Below are 24155 nucleotides of genomic sequence, written 5' to 3' on the forward strand. Positions count from 1 at the left end.
AGAAACTTCCTGACAGCAAGGACAATCAAGCAGTGGAAAGGGTTTGCACTGTGAACTCAGCCACAGAGGTAGGAACCTCTGCATAACTTTAGCTACATTAAAATAAATTTGCATTTTGTTAAGTCTTTCACTTTTTGTACAAGACTGTTTCAGGATTGTATCCCAAATGTTCTATTTAACTTGAGATCACCATGAACAGTTACAGTTTTTGCTTTTTCATATTTCTTATTTCCACGAGCAACATGGGATGTGATTTTTTTTTGCCTTTCACAACACTTTCACAAACTGCATCTTTCTTATTCCAATGTTCTCAGGATTAAAATTAGGCAGTCCTTATTTTATAACTTTCCTTGGATTGCACCTTTGCTGCCATAAAGCAAGGCATTCCCTCTGTGAGGACTGAACTGAACTTGGGGCAAAATCCTTCTGCAGAAAGATTTGGCAGGCTGCTTGACAGACTTCACCGCATCCCCAAAAGGCCTGAGGTGAATTTTCAGACTCCTAGTTTTCCTTTAAAATACCCAATCAGAAATTCTCCCACTTTCTTTAATGCTACATCGTTTGGGGAAGGATTTTTCTTTTCTGTTTTGCTTTCTTTCTTATCACAAATATCTTCAGATAATTTCTTTATGTCGTTTTTATTTATTTCCCCAGAAACATCTGTTCAAACTGATGAGTTTTCAAAAAATATTTTAACTCTGTTGTAAATGTCCTCCCTATTATTTTTCAAATTCTGTTTTTCTACCTTTTTTGTTTTATTTCTGCAATCTACGATCCATCATTTTTTTGTTTCTTTTATTTATCTAGAGAAACTTCAAAGCTTTCATTAAAGATATTTCACTGCCCTCAGTACAGCCTTGGCTTTCCACTTCCTCTTTGCTCCCCCGTGAGTGGAGATGGGCAGGACCAGGGCTGCCTTCCCCAAGGCAAGAGGGAAGGGCCCCCTCCCATGCTTTGCTTCTGCAGAAGGCCTTCCTCGCAAGACTAGGCACCTGACCTAGGAGCCCCCCTGCCCAGGGATTCATGTGCTGCTTTGGACTGGGAAAAAGAGCTCCTGGCAGGCTTACCATGAAGAGGCAACCCGAAAGAAAAACCTTGATGCAAGGAGCCTCCCTTTGATCTCTTGCATGGATGTGAGTTGTTTGGAGGCAGAGCTGGGCTGCCCTTCAGAGAAAAAAGAGAAGGGGAGAGATGGGAAGGTGCACCAAAGGAAAGGAAAAAATGTAGCTGGCAGCTGGCCTCCCGAGCTTTCAGGAGAGTCAAGCTGAGAGCCAGGGTGGTGTCCTTTCAGCCTCAAATGCCCCTGGCGCTTCCATCACTCCTTGGGAGCCGGCAGCACTTCTATGGAGCTGAAGGAAAGCACCCACCACAGGAGAGAGTAAAAGAGAAGTGCTTTCTTTGCATAAAGCTGTGAACGCAGGGACAGCCATGTCATCCTCCACTGCTTTCTATTAGATACTAGCAACTGTTATAATGGTTTCCACCAAGGTCCTCTGTTCCAGCAGGAACAGAAGTTTAATCTCATTGGTTGAAGGGTCTGACAACTCCCTATAAAAGGGCTGCTGTCAGACTGAACCTTCGCTGGGTTGTACGTACTTGTTCTGTTACAATAAAGAGCTGTTGTTGCCTTTAACTGGCAATGAGGAAGGGATTGGAAAGCAACCAGGCAAACCAAAAAGAGCGTAACAATCCAGCAAGTAAATCCAGCCCGGAGTTCAGCGCAGCTTTGAGCAGCCATTTTTGAGTGATAAACTCAAAACAGCCTCAGAACACAAAATAGCCATGCACACCCAACCAACTCCATACGACCGAGTCACTGAGCACTGGGACTCCTATATGCTGAAGTTCGACTGCTTCCTTGAAGCCAATGACCTTATGGGCCTTTTTGAAGGACGCAAGAACATGTTCCTCGGTTACTGTGGACAGGAAGTGTTCAAAACAGCCAAAGACCTCTCTGAGCCAATGCTGCTACAATCGGTCGCTTGGTCAGTGCTCCAACAGACACTGAGGACACACTACACTCCCAAGCCGTCAAAGCACATCTGCCAGCATGAATTTAATATTCATAATCAGAAGGAAGGCGAATCGATCAACGAGTATGTTGCGGTACTAAGGAGTTCCAAGACTTAGATGAACCTATACTACACTACATCATATGCGGTGTGCAGGACATTAATTTACAGAGGAGGAGGTCTAACCTCACTCTACAGATTGCCTTGGACGAAGCCAGGGCATCCAAATTGGCTGTTAAGTCTACAGAAACCCTACAGTGCCAAAGCACTCCACAAGACGTGCGAAAGAGTTCACGCATATCGCGAGGCTGCAAAGGCCGAGAGCTCAGAAGACAATGATGACAGCTGCTGCATGCGCAGTAGCCACGCCAAGCCTGCGTGCAAATTTGACCCGCGTTTCCCATTTCCGTGAAGCTATCTGCCAGCGCTGCGAATGAAAGGGGCACATTGCCAAGGTTTGCAGAAGCGAGCACTGCACGATGACATGGCAACCCAGAAGCTGACCTAACCACCAGCAGAGGCCCAACCAAGGGGCATGGCAACAGCCACCAGGGCGCTCAGAGGGCGACACCAGAGTCACCTACCACACCTCAATTGGCAAAGTCCGCACTAGGTGGCCAAAAAAGCTGAAGGTCACAGTCCTCATCGAGGGCTCTCCATGCAAAATGGAGATCAACACGGGGTCATCACTGACCATCATGCCATGGTCTACACTCAAGCGGGGTATCCCTAGCCTAAAGAAGCAGCATCTATGCAGCCCTGACATCCGCTTTGCTATTACCAAGGGAACCGAGTCCCCATCGTAGGCCAAGACACCTTCTGGGTGCAATTCAAAAACTACAGCAGCCAGCTCCCAATGACAGTGGTCAAAGGTGACCTGCAGAGCCTCCTGAGGCTGGACTGGTTCGAAGCCCTGGGCCTAGAAGTGACCGGTATCAACTCCTTGAAAAACAAGAGCGCCGAAGTAATTTTTAAGGAGTTCTAGGACATCTTCAGCACCGGTCTGGTTAAGTATGTGGGGACTCAAATCTTTTAATTTGGATCCAATATAGCCCCCACAAGGCTAAAACCCAGGAGAGTACCTTTCGCTCTCCGCCCCAAAATTGATCGGGAAATTGACAAGCTCGTAGGCCAGAGAATCCTAGAGCCGGTTGATCATGCACGCTGGGAGACCCCTATAGTGACACCTGTCAATTCTGACGGGTCTGTCCGCATCTGCGCAGACTACAAATGGATAATCAATGAAGTGTTGCAACAAAGCGCTTACCCTATACCCATTGTACAGCATTTATTACATTCTTTAGGCCCCGGGAAAGTATTCGCTAAAATGGACATGATGCAGACATACCAACAATTGCTGTAGATGGCGCTACGGCAGAGGCCCAAACCATTGTGATGCACAGGGGTGGCATTCAAATGAAACTGCCTGCAATTTGGAGTTTGCATCACTCCAAGACTGTTCCAAAGCATCATGGAATGGCTTTTGCAGGGGATTCCAGGAGTTGTCCCCTATTTCAATGACATCTTGGTATCGGCTGCAAATGAGGAGCAACTTTTCAAATGTTTACGAACTGTTTTGACCAGAATTAGAGACAAAGGCCTCCATCTCAAAAAAGAAAAATGCCAAATTAACATGCCAAGGGCTGAATTCTTATGGTACCTAATCGACGGCTCTGGGATTCACCCAACCACCAAAAAGATTCAAGCAATCCAGGACGCCCCTACACCTCGCAATCAAAACAGGCTGCAGGCGTTTCTCAGGCTCCTTAATTTCTACAGCGTCTTTCTTAAACAGAAATCCACTGTTGCTGAGCCCTTACATTGTCTCCTGGCAAAGAACGCGAAGTGGTCCTGGGGCAGAGCCGAGGTTGCCACATTTGCAGCGGTAAAAAGACTTCTGTCGGCAGACATGTTCCTGGTTCAGTACAGCCAGAACCTGCCACTGGTGTTGACTTGTGATGCTTCGCTGTTTGATGTCAGTGCCATCCTCAGCCACTGCATGCCCAACAGAACCGAGGCTCCCACAGCCTTTTATTCAAGGACCTTGTCCGCTGCTAAGCGGAACTACAGCCAGCTGGACCGTGAGGCTTTGGCTGCAGTGGCTGGTGTAAAAAGGTCCCATGAGTACCTCTACGGCCATGATTTCGAACTAATTACGGATCACAAACCGCTACTGGGCTTGCTGGCTGGGGACCGACCTACTCCTGTGTCATTATCGCCATGGATGACCAGATGGACTATTTTCCTAGTGGCCTACACCTATCCTCTCGTCCACCAACCAGGATCCACTTTGGGGAACGCTGACGCATTGAGTTGCTGCCTGCTGCCAGAACTTCTTGCAGACCCAACCCCCGAGACCACAGTCCTTCTTATTGACTGCTTAGAGATTGGTCCTATCTCGTCTAATGACGTTGCCCGCCACTCTGCAAAAGACTCCACCATCAAACAAATTTAAAACTGGGTGTTGAGGGGGTGGTCCAAGGGGCCTGTTGAATCTGATTTCAAAATTATTGTAAGAGAGATGAATTGTCTGTTATTGATGGCTGTTTGCTGTTGGGGGACTGGGCCGTTGTTCCACCCAAACTGCGAGTTGCAGTATTAGAGGCTTTACATGTAGGGCATCCTGGAATTGTCAGGATGAAGTCTTTGGCCAGGAGTTACGTGTGGTGGCCTAACATGGACACGGAGATTGAAGAATGGATGGCTGTCTGCCAGGAGTCCAGACCAGCTCCCCCAGAGGTGCCCACTAAGGAGTGGGAGCGACCTCAAGCACCATGGTTTAGGCTGCACATTGATTTTGCTGGTCCAGTTCATGGCCAGACATTCCTAGTAGTTGTGGACGCCTACTCGAAATGGCTAGAGGTAGTCCTCATGACCTCCATTACAACAGAAGTGGTCACCAAGGTACTACAGAGACTTTATTCACACACGGCCTGTCCGATGTCCTGGTCTCTGACAACGGGCCCCAATTCACGGCCATGCAATTCGAGACTTTCTTAGCAGCACAGGGAATCAGATATGCCCTGGTTGCGCCATTCCATACGGCTTCCAATGGTCAGGCAGAGAGAATGGTGAGATCTGCAAAAGAGGCCCTATCCAGGATGGGCCCGGGAGATTTGCAAACACAGATTGACTGTTATCTCTTAATTCAACGTATCACGCCAAGTGCCACTACAGGGAGAAGCCCCTCCGAGCTTCTCATGGGCTAAGGTCCCACTTAGACCGGCTACACCCAAACTATTCTGCCGCATCGCCCCCCGACTCCACAAACAAAATTTGGAATTTTAGCATAGGGGATTCAGTTTACGCCCACAACTATGCCGGGGGAACTCTGTGGATTCCTGCCACAGTGATGGGCATCACCGGGCCTTGCTCTTATCTCGTAGAGCTCGAGCACGGTCGGAATTGGAGAAGGTATGTTGACCAACTCCATTGCCGCCTCTCCAACTCCACTCTTAGGCAGCCAGAGGTAACTCCTGCTCGAGTTAGCCAAAGCCCTACCCAAAAGGAGCATGAAGTCACTCCTTCCATAGCCAACTCAAACCCGAAGACACTGGGATACTTAGCTACTTGTGTTGCAGGCCGGCAGCGAGCTCCAAGCAAACCGGCTCTAGACACTCCAGCTCCCTTTTGGGAGGGTTGCTGTTCAGGGACTGGCTTCAAATATGTGTTGAGCCACACTTAGCTCAACACACACACACCACCTGAGGACTGTCTCCTTGGACCTGTTATGAATCAAGCAGTCTTTTGCTAGATGGATTTAGCAAAATACCTGACAGTAACAACGCCTTGTAGGCCAGGAAATGAAGATGAATCAAAATCAGCTAATGAAAAGTTTCAATTACCCACCTGTTCAGGTTCTCAACGTGATGGGAGGAACGAAGCAAACCCCTCATCCTAATTCAATTCCCAATTCCAAAAGCTTGTTCCAAATCTAAGGTTAAAGTGAGTAATTGCAGAATCACTCAAAGGGAATCTAGTTCTCTGCCTCTACAGGCTTATCACAGTGACAATGAGCTGACAAAGTGGTCCCAGATCTATTGGTTTTTAAAGGTTTATGCACACACGTGTTAAGCTCTGTGTTGGCAGAAACCATTGCATTGCTAGTGCAAAGGTTTCAGAGGGAAGATGCACGTTTGCTTCTTTTATGGTCCCACCGGAAGAAAAGTAAACCATATGAGCACCGCCGTCTCCTATTTTTTTGCTGCTCTTTGGAAGCCCACCCCTAGTCCAAGATTTTGGTTCATCCTCCAATGACAAGCGGCCTCAAAAATTGTGAAAGCAGGACCTCCCGTGAACCCGTCCCATGACTGACACGTCCAGAGGGGCTTCTCTCTCTCTGGATCGTCATTTTTTTCTACTTACTAACAGGAGGAACAGGCATTCCTTTCATTTCTATGACTCTCCTGGGTTAGGGGGAACCCCAGAATCACCCCACCAGATCTCCCGCATAGCAGCGGCCTCCAAGAAGCCCCAGGAGCTGTGCCTGGAGCAGCCAGAGAGCTGCTCAGCTGCAGGGCAGGGCAGGGCTGAAATCACTTCGCTGTTGAAAAACCAGCCGTTTTGGAATTTATTTGTCAAAAGGGCAATAACATTTCTTAACTAAATTATGAAACTATTATCTCTATTAGCTAAAAGAGGGTCTCTTTAGTCACAGCCTGTTATCCCTTTTTGAAGCTCTGCACCATTTTTGAGTCTTCTTTATTGTTAAACAACAAGAAAGAGGGTTGCTGGAGACAAGCTGAAATAAAGAAGTGTGGAGCATCTTTCCTTCTTAATTGTGATGGAGAAATGTAAGAATAGAATGAGGTGGTTTTATTTTACTATTTTTAAATAATATGCAGCCTTAGGTTGCTCGGTTAGAGGTGGCTGAAATTCTCTGATTTTTATCAACTCTGATCGGCCAGAAACAAACACACAAACATTCTTTGACCACAAGAGGGGGCTAGGATGGTCAAATTTGAGCATATTTTTAGGGACGTTTTTAAAATTCTTTACCGAAAATTACTCACTTTATAGATTGATTAGCTTCTAAAGATATAAATAATATAGTTAATATAAAAAAGAGCAAGAGGGGCAATTATGTGTAAAAATTTATCAAACCATTAAGGCAATTTTACAAATATCTGACAATTTAAGGGACTTAACTGCGATTTTGGAATATAACCAATTTTTATTAGAAAAATGGTTTAAATACAGCCGTCTCAGAGCAATTGAAACAAGAGTTTCAAGAAATTCCACAACTTTCAAGAGGACAAGTTTGAGACATTTTTTTCATGGATACTAACAAAGTTGAGAATTCTTTGAGAAAAAGAGATTCCATAGAGCCGTGATGGCAAACCTATGGAACACGTGCCAGAGATGGCACACAGAGCCTTCTTGTGGGCTCTGTGGCGCCATCACTAGCTGCTCTTCTGGACCAGTGGTGTATTAACCATTAAGCAGACTAAGCACATGCTTAGGGCACCAGGCCCAAAAGGAGCACCACAAAGTTGAGAAAGAAAAAAAAACAATGAAGATTTGTATAGGATATACAAAGGAGGGGGGCACCAAGATTTGTCAGTGCTTATGGCACCAGCGATCCTTAATCTGCCATTGATGCCAGCCAGCTGGTGTTTGCGAGTGCCAAAGTGCCAGAAACCCGAAGAGCAGTTGGCTGGAGCACATCTTCACCGGTCAGCTGGTCTTCAGTTTTCCAGCGCTCTGGCATGCATGATGTGCACAAATGTGTGTTCCGGTTTGGGCACTTGGTGCCGAAAAGGTTAGCCATCACTCCCTTAAATGTTTCAGAGAAGATTTTATTCTATGAAGAAGACCTCCAAGCAAATCAACAGAAGAATTCTGGGACTTTTTCTTCTGGGATATTAACAAGGTTGAGAATTCCTTGAGGAAAATAAACGTGACAGATATCACAGAGAAGAAAAAGGTTTTATTCTAAGGGAATGGCTTAAATTTAATGAGTTAATTGGAAGTAGGATGCATTTTTGCAAGTTTGACCTATGTAATTGAAAGAAAGCTCTAATGTAGTTTTGTTTTGATAAAGTGGGTTTGAAACTTTTTGTTTTTCATATATAATATTTGAGTCATTCCTAAAGTTTGTAAAGTATTATTGAAAGAGGAGGAGCCACCGTCGCGATGTTACATCGTGCGGACTCAACAGTCCGAGTCCGCCGATGACACTTTTGCCCCTGGACAGTCCAGCAGAACCTAAACCGTCCCGAAGAGACAGTGACTGGGAAGACAAGCCCTTGCTGGTCACAGGGACACCACAAACTCCCTGATTGACCCAAGGGAAGTGCTTCTAACCGGTGGCAAACAGGCTGACATAGTCGGAGACGGCTCCGGAAAGAAAGAAGAAGTGAAAGTGTTCCATCTGGTGAGGTTCTTTTTTTTTTACTTTTAGAAGATTGCCCTAAGAAACTTTTTTTTAAAGCTAAATTAGTCCTTTAAGTAAGAACAAAGCGGCGAATTTAATCCCTAATGGATTGCCTTAGGAAGTTTTTTGCTCTTGCTTGTAACAATGTTTTGTGGATTTAAGTAATTGCAACGTTTCCTGTTTCTCTGCTTGAGGTGAATGGACTGATCTTTTTTCCTCTATTTCTTTTTACTACTTTAATTTTTTTTGGCTTAAACTATTTTTTTTATTTTAATAAACTTCTCCTTCTACTTGTTATAAAATTATATTAAAGATACCCACAAAAAAACTTGTGCATAAGATTTAAAATAAAAATAGATATATTCTTCAAAAATTTTTGACAGGCTAGAGTGGCAGCAATTATCAAATTCCTCTTTTTCTTTTTCTTTATATTTCTTTTTACTTTGAAAAATGGATCAATACTCAGATGAAGAAAACTTGATAATCAAAAATATTTTGGCTAGACTTCTAAACATCTCAGAAGGACTTGAGAGATTTGATAAGAAAGTAGACAGACTGTGGGGTATCACAGAAAAAGATGATGGGGTTGGAGTCCCAGAAATTAAAGAAGAGAATGAAAATACAGAAAACAAAGATAAGACGTTAGATGAACTTATTAATACATAATATGCGCGCACGTGCATGCCGGAAACCAGAAGAGCAGCCATCTGGTGCGCATGCCGGGAAGATGATATTCCAGTTTATGGTGCACGCATACACACTTGCCACCTGGTCTTCACACACATATGCGTGCCAGAACAGGAAAACCAGGTGACCGGTGAGCATGCCAGAAACCAGAAGATCATCTTCCCGGCGTGCGCATACTCACTGAGCGGCTGCTCTTCCGGTTTCTGGGGCTCCCGGGTGCATGAAGACCAGAACCCAGAAGAGCAATGGACGACAGCTGGTGTGCCTGGAGAGATGGCTCTGCATGGCACTTCCGGCACGTGTGCCATAATTTTGCCATCACGGCTTTGGAAGATACACTCTCCCAAGAAGGAACTTGAGAGACTTGAACACTGATTCCTATCCAACCAAATACCATTCCGTTGTGCAAAAAGTAAGGTTTTACACCTAGGCAAGGGAAACCAAACACATGAGTGTAGAACAGGCAGTGCATGGCTCAATAGTAGTGATTCTGAGAGTGATCTTGGTGTCCTAGTTAGTAGACCACCACGTGCACTTTAAGTCAGGATGCCAACAAAAGGAAGAAGTTAAAGATGGTAGGCCTGACACCAACATAATCCTAGGCAGCATCCACAAAGGGATAGTATCAAGATCACTTGAAGCGATATCACTTTATACTGCACTTCTAAGACCATACTTGCATACTGCACCCCGTTATGATCACCATGATAAGATGTTGATGCTATATAAAGAGTGAAAAGGGTTTGGGAGGATAAACCATATGATGAACGGTGAAGGGAATTAGGTTATGTCTACCCTATTGAAGGGAATGGCAGCATCTTCCAGTACTTGAGGTGCTGTCACAGAGAAGAAAGGCCAACTGATCTCCAAAGCACCATAAGTAATGCATGGAAGATCATTAAAGAGACATTCAACCTAGAAATAAGGAGAAATTCCTTGTCAGAGAGCAATTAGTGAATGGGTTACTGCCGGAAATTGTGGATGCTCCATCTCTGGAGGTTTTCAAAAAGAGACTGGATAGTTGTTTGTCCAGAATGGTACAGGAACTCCTCCCAAGGGCAGGGGGTTGGTCTAGAATATCTCCAAATCCCTTCCAACCCTATTATTCTGTCTCTACCTTCTACTGTACCAGATGCTCCCGAAGGACAACAAAAAGGGCCAGGCATTCTGGGCTGCTCTTGATAAAAGGGAGCAACCACCCCCACCACCCCCGCTGCTTTCATGATGCTCACCTTGGGCTCACTTGCCGGCGATGTCTCCAGGCAGAGGGGCAGCGTAGAATTCAAAAGAGAAATTCAGCACAACCCTGCTCTGCCAAACCACTTTATATTTTCTGGGTTATTGTAATAAACTGACAGTTGCACTTCTCAAGAACTCATTAAAAATAATATTCCTTTTATATCTTAACATAAAAGATGTAACAATGCTGTTGAACATTCAGCTAGAAATTCAGTCTCTGAGTGTCAGAGGAGAAAAGAATGAAAGCATGAAAGCAACTCCAGCAAAATCAGTTCAGTGTTTGATGATGAGATTTTGAGCTGAAAGTGTTTAAGTGATCCCCAACCTTTCCAGCTTTGTGGATTGGTTGCAGGGGCGGGGGGGAGGAAATAATTCTGTGTGAGTGGCAGGTGCACCTTTGCACACACAGTTCACACAGGGCATGGAGACCTCTTGGCACTCGCTGCTGCTTCTGGGGGGAGGAAGGGTCCTTTCTTTGGGTCGAGGGGCCTTTCTGCCCACGATGCTTCAGAGGGAAGGACCAAGCAGCAAAGGGGCCTCAGCTGTTTCTTATGGAGGTGCCCTAGGATCCCTGCCTTCAAAGGAGACTACTCTGGCTGGGAGCTATAGACCCAAAACAGATCAGGAGCAGAGTTAATACCTTTGGTAGCAATTTGCAAACTCCCAGAAGGGGTGAGTGGGGAGCCTCCTCTCTGCTAATGTTTTCTGCCACAAACATGAAGTGTGTGTGTGTGTGTGCGTGTGCGCGTGCATCCTTTCTCTTCCTGGGCTACTGGGGGAGGGGAGGAGACTTTTACTGGAGCCCCCTGGAAAAGGAGCCAAAGCCTTGCAAGGGCTCCTTCAGAACAGAAATGGCCAGCGTGGCCCTGCCTCTTCCTGCCCTGCCTTCTGGGAGGCCTGGTCTTCTTTGCTTCATGGGAGTGGGGAGCTCTTCAGGGTTGCCTTTGTTCCTTGCTGCTCCCCAAAGCAGAGAAGCCTCAGGAGGTGGGCAGGTGTTCAGAATGCCTGAAGGCAGCACAAAGCATGGGGGGTTGGGGGGGTAGCAATGGCTGCCTTCCATCTGCTGCGTCTTTTGTCTGCTTGTTAATTCAGGCAGAGAGGCAAGAGAGGACAATAGGAGGCTGGGGAGGCTTTCATTCCTTGCAAGCACAATTGGTTGGCTGCAAAATGGTGGGGGGGGGGGGTATTTCAGTTTCTTTCTCAGGAAAGCAAGGAGCAATGTGGCTTCAGAGAGGAGGAGTTGGCTGGCTAGCCCAAATACTTGGGGTGGAGCAGCTGCTGCAATCTGACACATTTGGTAAAAGTTATGAGGAAGAATTTTGCAGCCTGCCCTACAGGCAGTTCTGTGAGTCTGCTGTAAATGATGGGCAAAGAATAGTTCTTGGAGGATAGATGTGATGCATAAGACTCCCTGCAGGCAGGCTGGCATTATTGTTTCTAGCAGCAGCAGCAGCAGCTGTACAGCCATGCAGTGAGCAGGAACTTCCTTTTCCCATGCTTTGCTGCACATACACACATATCACGCATCACTCTCATAGCTAAAGTAAAATCAAAATGTTCCATAGAAACATGCTTTACCCTCCTGCCCAAGTGGCATATTCTTGCTTGTTTATTCTTCATGAATCCCCCTACCTGGTAGCTGGCCCAGAAGGAGGATTCTGTTGGGGCATCAAGCATCCCAGAGCCAAAGCAAGTTCCCTGCATTAGGAACGGTGAGCCTCCCTGAACAGATCCACTAGATGGCCAGCAAAGGGAGGATTGTGTCCTCCTTCGTCCCAAAGGTGCTTTATCAAGAGATAACTGGACTTTCTGGTTTTTCTTTGAAGATGTTTCGCTTCTCATCCCAGAAGCTTCTTCAGCTCTGACGGGATGGTGGGATGTTCAGTCAGAGCTGAAGAAGCTTCTTGGATGAGAAGTGAAACATCTTTGAAGAAAAAACAGAAAGTCCAGTTGCCTCCTGAAAAAGCACCTTTGGGATAGCCATGACCTGGATGACTGAGAATCTCCATTTGTCCTCCTTCGTGTCCTCATATGTGTCCTCTTTGTATGATATATCCAGTCTACCAAAGAGAAGATCTAGAGGAGATACAATAGCTGTCTTCCAGCAGAGGTAAGAGAAGAAGGGGTCAACCCGTTCGCCAAGTACCAGAGAGCAAAAGAGGTGGAAGTTCATAAAGAGAGATCCCACCTAGAACTGGGGAGAAATTTCTTGACAGGGAGAACAATTAATCAGTGGAACAGAAGTTGCCTCCAGAAGTTGTGGGTGCTCCATCAGTGGAGTTTTTGAGAAGAGACTGGACAGCTATTTGTCTGGAATGGCATAGAATCTTCTACTCGAGAAGTGGGTTGATTTAGAAGACCTCCAAGGTCCCACCTTCTAATCCCATTGTTCTATGTCCTGCAACAAGCAGAGCCTCACATTTGTCGAGCTTAGTGAGCATTTAACCAGCTTATTTCTTTCAGAATAGCTTTTCCCGAGATACTCTTGTTTCCTAACAAGAGTTCTCGCTCTCTCCTTACAATAATTTTATTAGAACTTTAAAATAAAAATATAATTAAGAAAAATACACAAAGTAAGATTTTAAAAGATATAAAATTATGACCTCTTGCCCTTCTTTCTATCAAGTAATCGATGCCTTATTTTTTTCTCCTTCCTCTTTGACTCTTTTATAATCCCCATATCCACTCTGTGACATTTTCCAAACAATGGGATTTATTTTTCAAAATTGTACGCTTGTTCTGCAGTTTATATTTTTGACTGCAAATGTTTCAAGATGGCAGTGCCCAGGAAGGATGCTTATGGGGGCATGCAACAGCTGGCAACCAGAGTTCAGGGGCTCTGAGCCGAGGTGGCGCAGTGGTTAAATGCAGCAGTGCAGACTACTTCAGCTGACTGCACTTCTGCAGTTCGGCTGTTCAAATCTCACCGGCTCAAGGTTGACTCAGCCTTCCATCCTTCCGAGGTGGGTAAAATGAGGACCCAGATTGTTGGGGGCAATATGCTGACTCTGTAAACTGCTTAGAGGGGGCTGAAAGCTCTATGAAGCAGTATATAAATCTAACTGCTAACTGCTATTGCTGAAAAGAAGCTGTCATCCTTTTCCAATTGCAAGATTTCTAGGAAAGAGGGACAAAGCCATGGCTATTACAGCACTATCACCAGAGACCATCCACTATGGCAGACACGTTAAGGTAAAGGAGGAGCCGAGAGTAAGAAAGGGGCCCCGGATTGTGGAAAAATGTCTTACGGTTTTCAGCAGCGTCCGGTTGTCTCGAAGAGATCCCACCATGCCAATAAAAGAAACGGCAAAGATCGTGAGGCCCAGGAGGATGAGGATGACAGCTGGGGCGAGGAAGAGCCCTTCCAGGGTCCGGTGCTTCTGCCTTTCCACTTCAGCATAAATGCCCACGCAGAAGATGACAAGGCCGACCATCTGCAGAGGAATGGAAGGAAAAGCAACTTAGACCCTCCAAGCCAAGGGAAGACTCTCTGGACCTTCCACTCGGCCCCCATCCAGGTAGTAAACACAGCTGTTGGTGAGATGGCAAGGAAGGGTCTGCAGAGGTGACCTGTTCACATTTCTTGACACTAGGAAAAAAAATCTTCCAATATGAAAACAATAATATTTCACAAGTTAAAATCAATGCATGAATATCAGACCAAAGGGCTATACATCTGCATGTATTTTATATTCCATAATTTATCATGATGAGCTATAAATAGCTGATTGCTCTTTTCCTTATTTTATTAAAATATCTTATAAAGTCATTCCATAGAGTAAAAGCATTTTTCTTCCTTATTTTTTCACTTGGTTTCAATTTACACATTTATTTTTTCAAATAGGACAATAGATGGCCCTATATCAAAGGATTTTTTCTTAGTTGTCTACTCCATATGTTTCCAATATTTTACTAATCTAGCAGCTTTTCATTATAAGGTTATAAGGTTTATTGCACTTGTATACCGCCCTATTCCCGAAGGGACTCAGGGCGGCTAACAAACCAAAGGGGAAAGAGATAATATAGACAAAAAACAAAAAGCAAACAAACAAAATACAAAAACAATTTAAAAGCAACCAACAGCCACACAAATTTGAGAGGGGGTGGGAACTCATCAGCCCCAGGCCTGTCGGAACAGCCAGGTTTTGACGGCTTTGCGGAAAGCCTGAAGGGTGGTGAGGGTCCGGATCTCCATGGGGAGATCGTTCCAGAGGGCCAGAGCAGCCACAGAGAAGGCCCTTCTCCGGGTGGTCGACAAACGGCATTGGCCGGCAGATGGAATTCGGAGGAGGCCTAGTCTGTGGGATCTAATAGGTCTTTGGGAGGTAATTGGCAGCAGGCGGTCTCTCAAGTATCCAGGTCCAATACCATGAAGGGCTTTATAAGTGACGACTAGCACCTTGAAGCATATCCGGAGACCAATAGGCAGCCAGTGCAGCTCGCGGAGGATAGGTGTAACGTGGGTGTACCGAGGAGCACCCACAATCGCTCACGCGGCTGCATTCTGGACAAGCTGAAGTCTCCGAATGCTCTTCAAGGGCTGCCCCATGTAGAGCACACTGCAGTAGTCCAGCCTTGAGGTCACAAGGGCATGAGTGACTGTTGCGAGAGCCTCCCGGTTCAGGTAGGGACGCAATTGGCGCACAAGGCGAACCTGGGCAAATGCCCCCCTGGTCACAGCCGACAAATGATGTTCTAAAGTCAGCTGTGGGTCCAGGAGGACTCCCAAATTGCGAACCCTGTCTGAGGGGCGTATAATTTCAACCCCCAGCCTGAGAGATGGAATACATGGCCAATTATTGGGAGGGAAAAACACAAGCCACTCGGTCTTGTCAGGATTGAATGCAAGCTTGCAAGCTCTAACACAGGTATTGTTTCTCAAACTTATATTCTTACCAGAAAATAATGACCAAAGGCCTAATGTATCTTTTTCTATGCTTTTGTTATGGTGCAATTTTCTGAAATACCCTACCCTCAAATGGCTACCTTTGAGCAAGACCACTCATAAAGGCAAAAAAGTAATTTAGTTCTGGCAACCACTCCAGCATCAAAATGTGTTTGCTTTAACTATATATTCATTTCTGCAAATTTATGGAGAAGTTAGAAACATGTTTCATTCATCTATAAATTTATGAAAATAATCCACCAAAGGTATCTTTTCAAGAGATAACAACGAGACAACCCTGACCTGAGGAGTGAGAATCTTTGAGGCAGCCATGCCTACCAGGGAGTGGCAGGAAATGCCTTGGTAAGCAAGTGTCACCCACCCACCGCCTTCTAATCCAGAGCAGCAAGGCCGCCATAGCTATCCATTCTTCACACAACAAATCACAGGAGAGGACAGCAGTTTAATTCCGCTTTAAAGGTCAGTTATTTCAAACCAAGCAGCAGCAAATGCCTTATTAAAAAACAGCACCAGAAATCCTGTAAATGCCATCTGTCTCTCACAAGCTTTGCTCAGAAAAAACAAACAAAAAACAGCTGGGGGTGACATTCCCTCAGCCCCCCCACAGGCCCAGGTGCTGCTGCTACCGGTATATTAGTAGTAATAGTCTTCCTCCCCCCCCCCTCCCCCCCCCCCCCCGTGTGGCAGCTTTCAACCACATATGCTCTAAGACATTCAGATGAAATAATAATCACACCACTCAGAGGATGAGCAAAAGCTAATAATAAATAAGTAAATAACATCAAAGTAAGGACAGCAGATAGCAGGGAAACTGATTCTTCCAAAGCTTCTGGAGAAAGGGACTCATTTCTGGGAAAGACTCATTTGCAACATCAGGGCTGGGATAGGAAAACATTGCTTTCCAACCCCCCTCCCCAAAATCCCTGACAACAGGGAGGGCTCCCAAAGGCTCGCACATTTGGGTTGTGTAAATATTCCATTTGGAGACTGGGTCCAATTCTCAAATCAGATGGGGTTTTTGAATCAAAGCAGCAAATTGATCTGAACCATTGAATCAAACTAGTCATCTGAACTGAACTGGAGAGTTGTTTTATTAGCATACATACATTTTTAGCAACCAAATTAGCCTGAATTGGATTGGCCTGCCAACTGGAATAAAACTGGATCAGACGGGATCTAGTTTCAACAGCCGGCCATTGCAGACTCCTGACTGCACAGCTTGGATAGTTCAGATCCAGCCCTGATAGAATCTTAATTCCACAGAGGGAACGGAGCCCATGTTTAAACTTAGTGGTGGCTGGTAGTAGCTCAAAGCAGGCCGGGGCCAGGCAGTTTCAAGAGTGGCTTCTCCCTATAGACACCTCCTGAAAAACAGTCTTGACAGCAGCTCTTGGTGTTAGATACTTGCTTCAGCTATAGTGGTTTCCACCAAGGTCCTCTGTTCCAGTGGGAACAGAGGTTTAAGCTCATTGGTCGAAGGGTCTGACAGCTCCCTATAAAAGGGCTGCTGTCAGACTCAACCTTTGCTGGATTGTTCTTACTTGTTGTACTTTAATAAAGAGCTGTTGTTGCCTTTAGCCTTGTGTGCCTTTCCATTACCCAATCTAACACTGGCGATGAGGGTGGGATTGGAAGGCAACTAGGCGAACCAAAAAGAGTGTAACAATCCAGCAAGTACATTGAGTCAGGAGCTCAGTGCGGCTTTGAGCAGTCATTTTTGACTGGCAAACTCAAAACGCCCTCAGAACACAAAATGGCCATGCACGCCCCACCGACTCCGTATGACTCAATCACCGAGCACTGGACTCATATATGCTGAGGTACGACTGCTTCTTCGAAGCCAACAACCTCATGGGCCTTTCTGAAGGCCGCAAGAACAACATGTTCCTTAGTTACTGTGGCCGGGAAACGGCGAAAGACTTCTCTGAGCCAATGCTGCTACAATTGGTCGCTTGGTCTGTGCTCCAGCAGATGCTGAGAACCCACTACACTCCCAAGCCATCTAAGCATGTTCGCCGGCATGAATTTAACATTCAGAACCAGAAGGAAGGCTAATGAGTACGTTGTGGCACTACAAAAGACCACAGCGTACTGCGAATTCCAAGAATTAGACAAACCTATTCTTGACCACATTATTTGTGGTGTGCGGGACATTAACTTACAGAGGAGGTTACTCGCCAAATCTAACCTCACTCTACAAATTGCCAGGGCATCAGAATTGACCATCAAATCCACTGAAATGCTGCAGCGCCAAAGCGTTCCACAAGACGTGTGAAAGAGCACACCCGTACATTGTGAGGCTGCAGAGGCTGAGAGCTCAAAAGGCGAAGATGACAGCTGCCGCATGCGCAGTAGCCACACAAAGTTGGCATGAAAATTCAAACCACGTCTCCCACCTTGCGCTGGCTGCAGAGAATACCATGCTAGATCAGCTTGCCGTTTCCACAATGCTACCTGCTAGCGCTGCAAGTGAAAGGGGCACATCACCATGGTGTGCCGGAGCGAACTCCCCACTACTACCTGACAGCCAAGAAGCGGATCTAACCGCCAGCAGAGGCCCAACCAAGGGGCCTGGCAGAGGCCACCACAGCACTCAGAGGGCAACACTAGAGTCACCTACCACGCCTAAATCGACCAGGTCCGCACTAGGTGGCAAAAAAAGCTGAAGGTCACAGTCCTTGAGGGCTCTCCATACAAGATGGAGACCGACACCGGGTCATCACTGACCATCATGCTGTGGTCTACACTCAAGCAGGCTATCCCTAGCCTGAAGAGGCAACATCTGTGCACCCCTGACATCCGCCTTCGCGATTACAAGGGGAACCGGGTCCCCATCATGGGCCAAGGTACCTTCTGGGTGCAATTCAAAAACTACAGCGGCCAGCTCCCAGTGACGGTGGTCAGCGGCAACCTGGAGAGCCTCCTGAGGCTGGACTGGTTCGAAGCCCTGGGCCTAGAAGTGACCGGTATCAACACCTTGAAAGACAAGAGCACCGAAGTAATTTTTAAGGAGTTCTAGGACGTAGTTCAGCACTGGTCTGGGTAAGTATGTGGGTACTCCAATCTCTTTTAATTTGGACCCAATATAGCCCCCGTAAGGCTAAAACCCAGGAGAGTACCTTTCGCTCTCCGCCCCAAAATTGATCAGGAAATTGACAAGCTCGTAGGCCAGGGAATCCTAGAGCCGGTTCATCACACATGCTGGGAGACCCCTATAGTGACACCTGTCAATTCTGACAGGTCTGTCCGCATCTGTGCAGACTACAAATGCACAATCAATAAAGGGTTGCAACAAAGCGCTTATCCTATACCCATTGTACAGCATTTATTACATTTTTAGGCCCCGGGAAATTATTCGCTAAAATGGACATGGCGCAGCATACCAACAATTGCCTGTAGATGGCACTACGGCAGAGGCCCAAACCATTGTGATTTGGACTTAGTATCACCCCAAGACTGTTCCAAAGCATCATGGAATGGCTTTTGCAGGGGATTCCAGGAGTCGTCCCCTATTTCAATGACATCTTGGTATCGGCTGCAAATGAGGTGCAACTTTTCAAACATTTACAAACTGTTTTGACCAGAATTAGAAACAAAGGCCTCCATCTCAAAAAAGAAAAATGCCAAATTAACGTGCCAAGGGTTGAATTCTTAGGGTACCTAACCGACGGCTCTGGGATTCACCCAACCACCAAAAAAATTCAAGCAATCCAGGACGCCCTATACCTTGCAATCAAACCAAGCTGCAGGCGTTTCTCAGGTTCCTTAATTTCTACAGCGTCTTTCTTAAACAGAAATCCACTGTTGCTGAGCCCTTACACTGTCTCCTGGCAAAGAACGCGAAGTGGTCCTGGGGCAGAGCCGAGGTTGCCACATTTGCCGCGGTAAAAAGACTTCTGTCGGCAGACACGTTCCTGGTTCAGTATAGCAAGACCCTGCCACTGGAGTTGACTTGTGACACTTCCCCGTTTGGCATCGGTGCCATCCTCAGCCACTGCATGCCCAACAGAACCCATGCTCCCACAGCCTTTTACTCTAGGACCGTGTCTGCTGCCGAGCGGAACTACAGCCAGCTGGACTGTGAGGCTTTGGCCGCAGTGGCCAGAGGAAAGAGGTTCCATGAGTACTTATATGGCCATGATTTCAAACTAATTACGGACCACAAATCGCTACTAGGCTTACTGGATGGGGACCAACCCATTCCAGTGTCATTATCACCGCAGATGACAAGATGGACCACCTTCCTAGCTGCCTACTCCTACCGTCTCATCCACTGACCAGCCTCCACTTTGGGGCATGCCAACGCTTTGAGCCGCTGCCTGCTGCCTGAACTTCTTGCTGATCCTACTGATCCTCTTGCTGATTCGGAATTTTAGCATAGGGGATTTAGCCCACAACTACGCCGGGGGAACTCTGTGGATTCCTGCCATGGTGATAGGCATCACCGGGCCTCAGTCTTATCTTGTAGAGCTCAAGGACGGTTGGAATTGGAGAAGGCACATTGACCAACTCCATGGCCGCCTCTCCAACTCCACTCTTAGACAACCAGAGGTAACTCCTGCACGAGGTAGCCAAAGCCCTACTCAAATGAAGCAAACACTCACTCCTTCCACAGGCAGCTCAAGCCCAAGGGTACCGGGAAACTTATCTGGTTGTGTTGCAGGCCCGCAGCAAGCTCCGAGTGAACCAGCTCTAGAAGCTCCAGCTGCAGCCTGTGAAAGGTTCCAGGAGCTTCCAAGTGGAGCTGCGAAGCAAACAGGTCCATCCGACCTGTCCAAAGAACACCCTCCAATTGAACTGTGCAGGTCAGGCAGAGCTACCCAAAAACCCGCCTACCTGCATGACTATGTAACCAATAGGATTATTCCATCTAAGAGGGGAGGGGTGTTAGATACTTGCTTCAGCTATAGTGGTTTCCACCAAGGTCCTCTGTCCCAGCGGGAACAGAGATTTAATCTCATTGGTCAAAGGGTCTGACAGCTCTGTATAAAAGGTCTGCTGTCAGACTCAACCTTTGCTGGATTGTTCTTACTTGTACTTTAATAATGAGCTGTTGTTGCCTTTAGCCTTGTGTGCCTTTCCAGTACCTGATCTAACACTTGGTTTCCACACTAACTGAGACCTGCAGGTGAGCTTCTGCCCCTGTTCCCAAGGTTCCCCCAGGAGAAGAAGCCTTCCCTCTAGGGACACTTTAAACAAGCAACAATATTGTTTTTCAAAACGTTTTTAGAAGCAAAGGGTTGAAAGGGACCCCAAACATCATCTAGTCCAACCTTCTATAATGTCCAGGGAAACCTATCCTTGAGAAGGACCCATCCAGCCTCTGCTTAAAAGCCTCCAGAGATGAAGAACCCACAGTCTACATGGTTATGCAGTTTCCGGGTGGATCTTACCATCATAAATACCACAAGTATCATTTCCTTGTAGTTGAACAATGGGCAAACTTCCCCACTTTTAAATGTACCTTGTCTAAATCATGTTAATTATTTTAGAAATGTTAAAAGCAGATTGGACTATTGGGAAAAAAACCTTATGTACTGCAAGCAATATACAGCCGCTTTGCTAAGAGCCAAACATATAATGTCAGTCTGGAGCAAAGTTATTATTCTTTCTGTTAAAATTTTCTTCCTCAGAAATTTAAATCAGTGTTGATGTAACTCAGAAAGATATTTTTCAAGCCTCTAACAGCAATGTTTCATAAAAGCTTGGGATGCAAAGAGAAGGACACCAAAGTTTTGATGGTGATGATAATGATGATTGAAGATGATGATGTTTTCCATTCAGTGAAGTCCGACTCTTGTCAACTGTATGGGGCCAGGTCTCTCCGCGTCTTCTGATCTTGCACTACCTCTTCAGGTTTTTCTATGCTTTTTAAAAAAAATATATTTTTATTCTTTTTAAACAAAACAACACATACAAAACAAAGCAAGAGAAGAACAAAGAACAACTTTCTTCCATTTCATCAAGCATGTCATTTGGTTACAAGTTTTTGTGCATCAATTCTTAAACTTAGGATTGATATCACTGGTTTACATTAAACATAACTGGATATTTCGCTGTCATTGAGCATTATGTGTTCAAATTACCATTAATATTCTTTCATTTGTAACAATCCTTGTTTCTTAAAATTCATAATTATCTATCATATATTATAGTATCACCTATCTCTAAGGAAAAAAAGCGAAGATTAGAACAAAGATTTCCCATTAATTTATAATATACATTTATATTTTCAATTGACCATAATGTCACCAATCATCCAGAGATCCAACAATAATTTTCCATTATTAATTATTAATCCATATAGTGGTTAAGTATTTCAATTTTTATATATATATATATATATATATATAGGTCTCTAGTTGTTCGGGTTTTCTCCCGCGTAGAATTGGAGATGTCTTGGCAACGTTTCGACGAAGTCACATTCGTCATCTTCAGGCTGCTGCTGACTGAAGATGACGAATGTGACTTCGTCGAAACGTCGCCAAGACATCTCCAATTCTACGCGGGAGAAAACCCGAACAACTAGAGACCTACATACTAACACCCGCGAAAACCTCAGAAAACATATATATATGTTCCGGGGGGAGGAGCCTGCCGCCGTCGGGAGCTCAACGGAGCTCCTCTCAGGGTTCTGGTCTGTATATCTTATAAGATCTATAGATATCTCCCCTTTCTGGCAGAAAGGGGCAGGGAGAAGGTCAGTCGTTAGGATCTCTTTGTAATTCACAGCTTTTTTTTCCCCGCTGTGAATGGAGAAGAGGTTCAACATTAGCTGAGCTTTTACTCCAGCCAGTTCTTCGCAGCTGCTTTTTTGCAGCCCTAGGCAGATTGCCCCCCCCCCCCAGGACAAAGCTAAGCTATTTAAAAATTAATCCGGGCGGGGACCATTCCTGAGGAATTTCTTCTATTATTATCCAAAATACCAGCTTCAACTTTGTAAAAGGCTCCCTTTTCTAGCTGCGTCACAAGATGGCGATTTTATAGCTTTTGTGTTTGATGTGACGTACTTAGTCAGCTCTACTCTCCTGAAGGCTTCTCCGTATTAACTGTTAAAAGATTAACTGAGGGGAGCAGAGACTTTGATTGTTGGCTTGCTTGATTGCTTGTTTTTTATTTTTATTTTTTTTGGAATGGCTCCCAAATCTAAGCAGAAGCGCTTCCTTAATAACATATCTCAAAAAATTGCTATGAAGTCGCTACCCTTGCCTCCTACGCCCTCCACTGGAGATTTGTTAACACAAGAATTTCTTCTCAAAACGCTTAATAATTTCAGACAGGAAATTAATCAACTGATATCGGATTTATATGATCAATTTGATGCTAAAATTGCTCAAGCAAAGGAGGATATGATCGGAGTAATGACAGTCATGACAGATTATATTGCTGAAACGGAGGATAAATTGGAACTTTTGGCAGAAACCAACTCTAATTTGACATCCAAAATTCAAACGTTACAACAGGAAATTGAAAATGCTCAAAAACAACTTGTCATGATAAATTATAATAAGACTGCGTTTGCAATAAGAGTTAGAGGACTGCGCGAAAACGAACAGGAGAATTTGAAACAGATCTTCTTTGAGGCTCTTAGCCGCTCGGTGGGAAGTCCGGGACTTAACTTTGATTGGCAGATTCAAAAAATTTACCGCCAGAATTCGTGGGTAGCAAAACAGCGACAGCTTCCGAGGGACATAATTATATACTTTACCACAAGGGAATCCAGAAATGTGATAATACAGAGGCTTTACAACAAGAGGCTGAGAATTGATGGACAGGACTTGATTGTTTTTAAAGAAATACCATCTCAAATATTAAGAGCAAGGAGAGACTACATTTTCTTAACTGAAGAACTCAGAAATTCTCAGATTCCATACAAATGGGAAGTCCCAGCTGGCGTTACAGTTACATTTGAGAATCAAAAACATCGCATTAATTCTGTCTGTGAAGCCCGAGAATTTTATTACAAGACTCTGAAGGCGGGACTTCCTGATTCATCCGGACCTGGAGAGAGATAAGGAGAAGGAGAAGACAAGCAGCGGGATACGTGGCTACAAGGCGGAGGGTGTTGCTTTCCTCTTCCAGAAGGGCAGAAGAGTAAAGAATAAAGACTTAGCGATCTTTTTAAAACTTCATGATTTCTGCCTGGTATAAAATGGAAAAGTTGTATATCGATGATGAGACATGGAGGCTGAAAGAAGCGCTGCTGATTGTGGACACATATTGTATATAAGATTTGTTTGAACTCTAACTCAAATTGCGCATGAATTATTTTTCTAGGCGAGGAGAGCGGAGATCGCGATCTTCTTGAGTTGTGGTCTGGGACGAACGGAGTTGGGAGGTGCGTGGGAGATGGAAGGGTAGCGAAAGCTTAACTAGACTACTTGGGGCTAGAATGCAAGCTGATGTTTGTATGAATTGCTATTTCAATATAAGGTTAAGAAAGATTAGTCTGAGAGTCTCCAGGAAGGTGGAGTAAATATGTGAGGAGCAATGGACGCGGATAAAATATATATGTGGACATGGGTAAAGGCAGGGTGGAAGGTAAAAAAATTTACACGTGGATGTGGGTAAGGACAGAATGGGAGGTGTTGGAAATGAAAAATAAAAGAAGTACTTGAGTTTAATGGTTTTATAGAAAGGTTTGGATATTTGGATAAAAAAGAGATAAATTAAAGGTCTGAATAGATAGATAAAGCAATGAGACTTTTAGTTGGGGAACCCCAATTGATTAACTTACCTGGCTCTAATATAGTTTGAAACCCTGCAAGTAGTAAAATAACCGAAATTTGGAATGAGCCACATTGTTTAAGATTTACAGATGATGGGAAGCTGTGTTAATGTAGTGGGTTTATTGATCTTTCTTGTTTTTCTTTTTTTGTGTGTGTCTTTTTCTTTTCTATTTTTTACTATTCCCTTTTTTTTGTTTTTCTTTTAT

General features: G+C 45.1%; 1 protein-coding gene across 5 annotated transcripts in view; it reads right to left on the reverse strand.

Moving 5' to 3' along the window:
- Window positions 1-24155, reverse strand: part of LOC106546644 (tetraspanin-15) — a 49146-nt gene that overhangs the window by 19606 nt on the left and 5385 nt on the right. For all 5 annotated transcript variants that reach the window (XR_015695550.1, XM_087705964.1, XM_087705965.1 and 2 more), the window contains exon 2: window positions 13563-13748. Coding sequence is in view for 4 of the 5 variants with exons in the window: in XM_087705964.1 (XP_087562090.1) it covers window positions 13563-13748 (186 nt within the window). In the remaining variant the exon portion in view is untranslated. The remainder of the gene's footprint in view (window positions 1-13562; window positions 13749-24155) is intronic.

The sequence above is a fragment of the Thamnophis sirtalis genome, unplaced genomic scaffold (genome assembly GCF_051295495.1).
Source record: "Thamnophis sirtalis isolate CommonGarterSnake01/CBP01778 unplaced genomic scaffold, rThaSir2_p1.2 scaffold_2, whole genome shotgun sequence".
In the NCBI taxonomy this organism is placed as follows: Eukaryota; Metazoa; Chordata; class Lepidosauria; order Squamata; family Natricidae; genus Thamnophis; species Thamnophis sirtalis.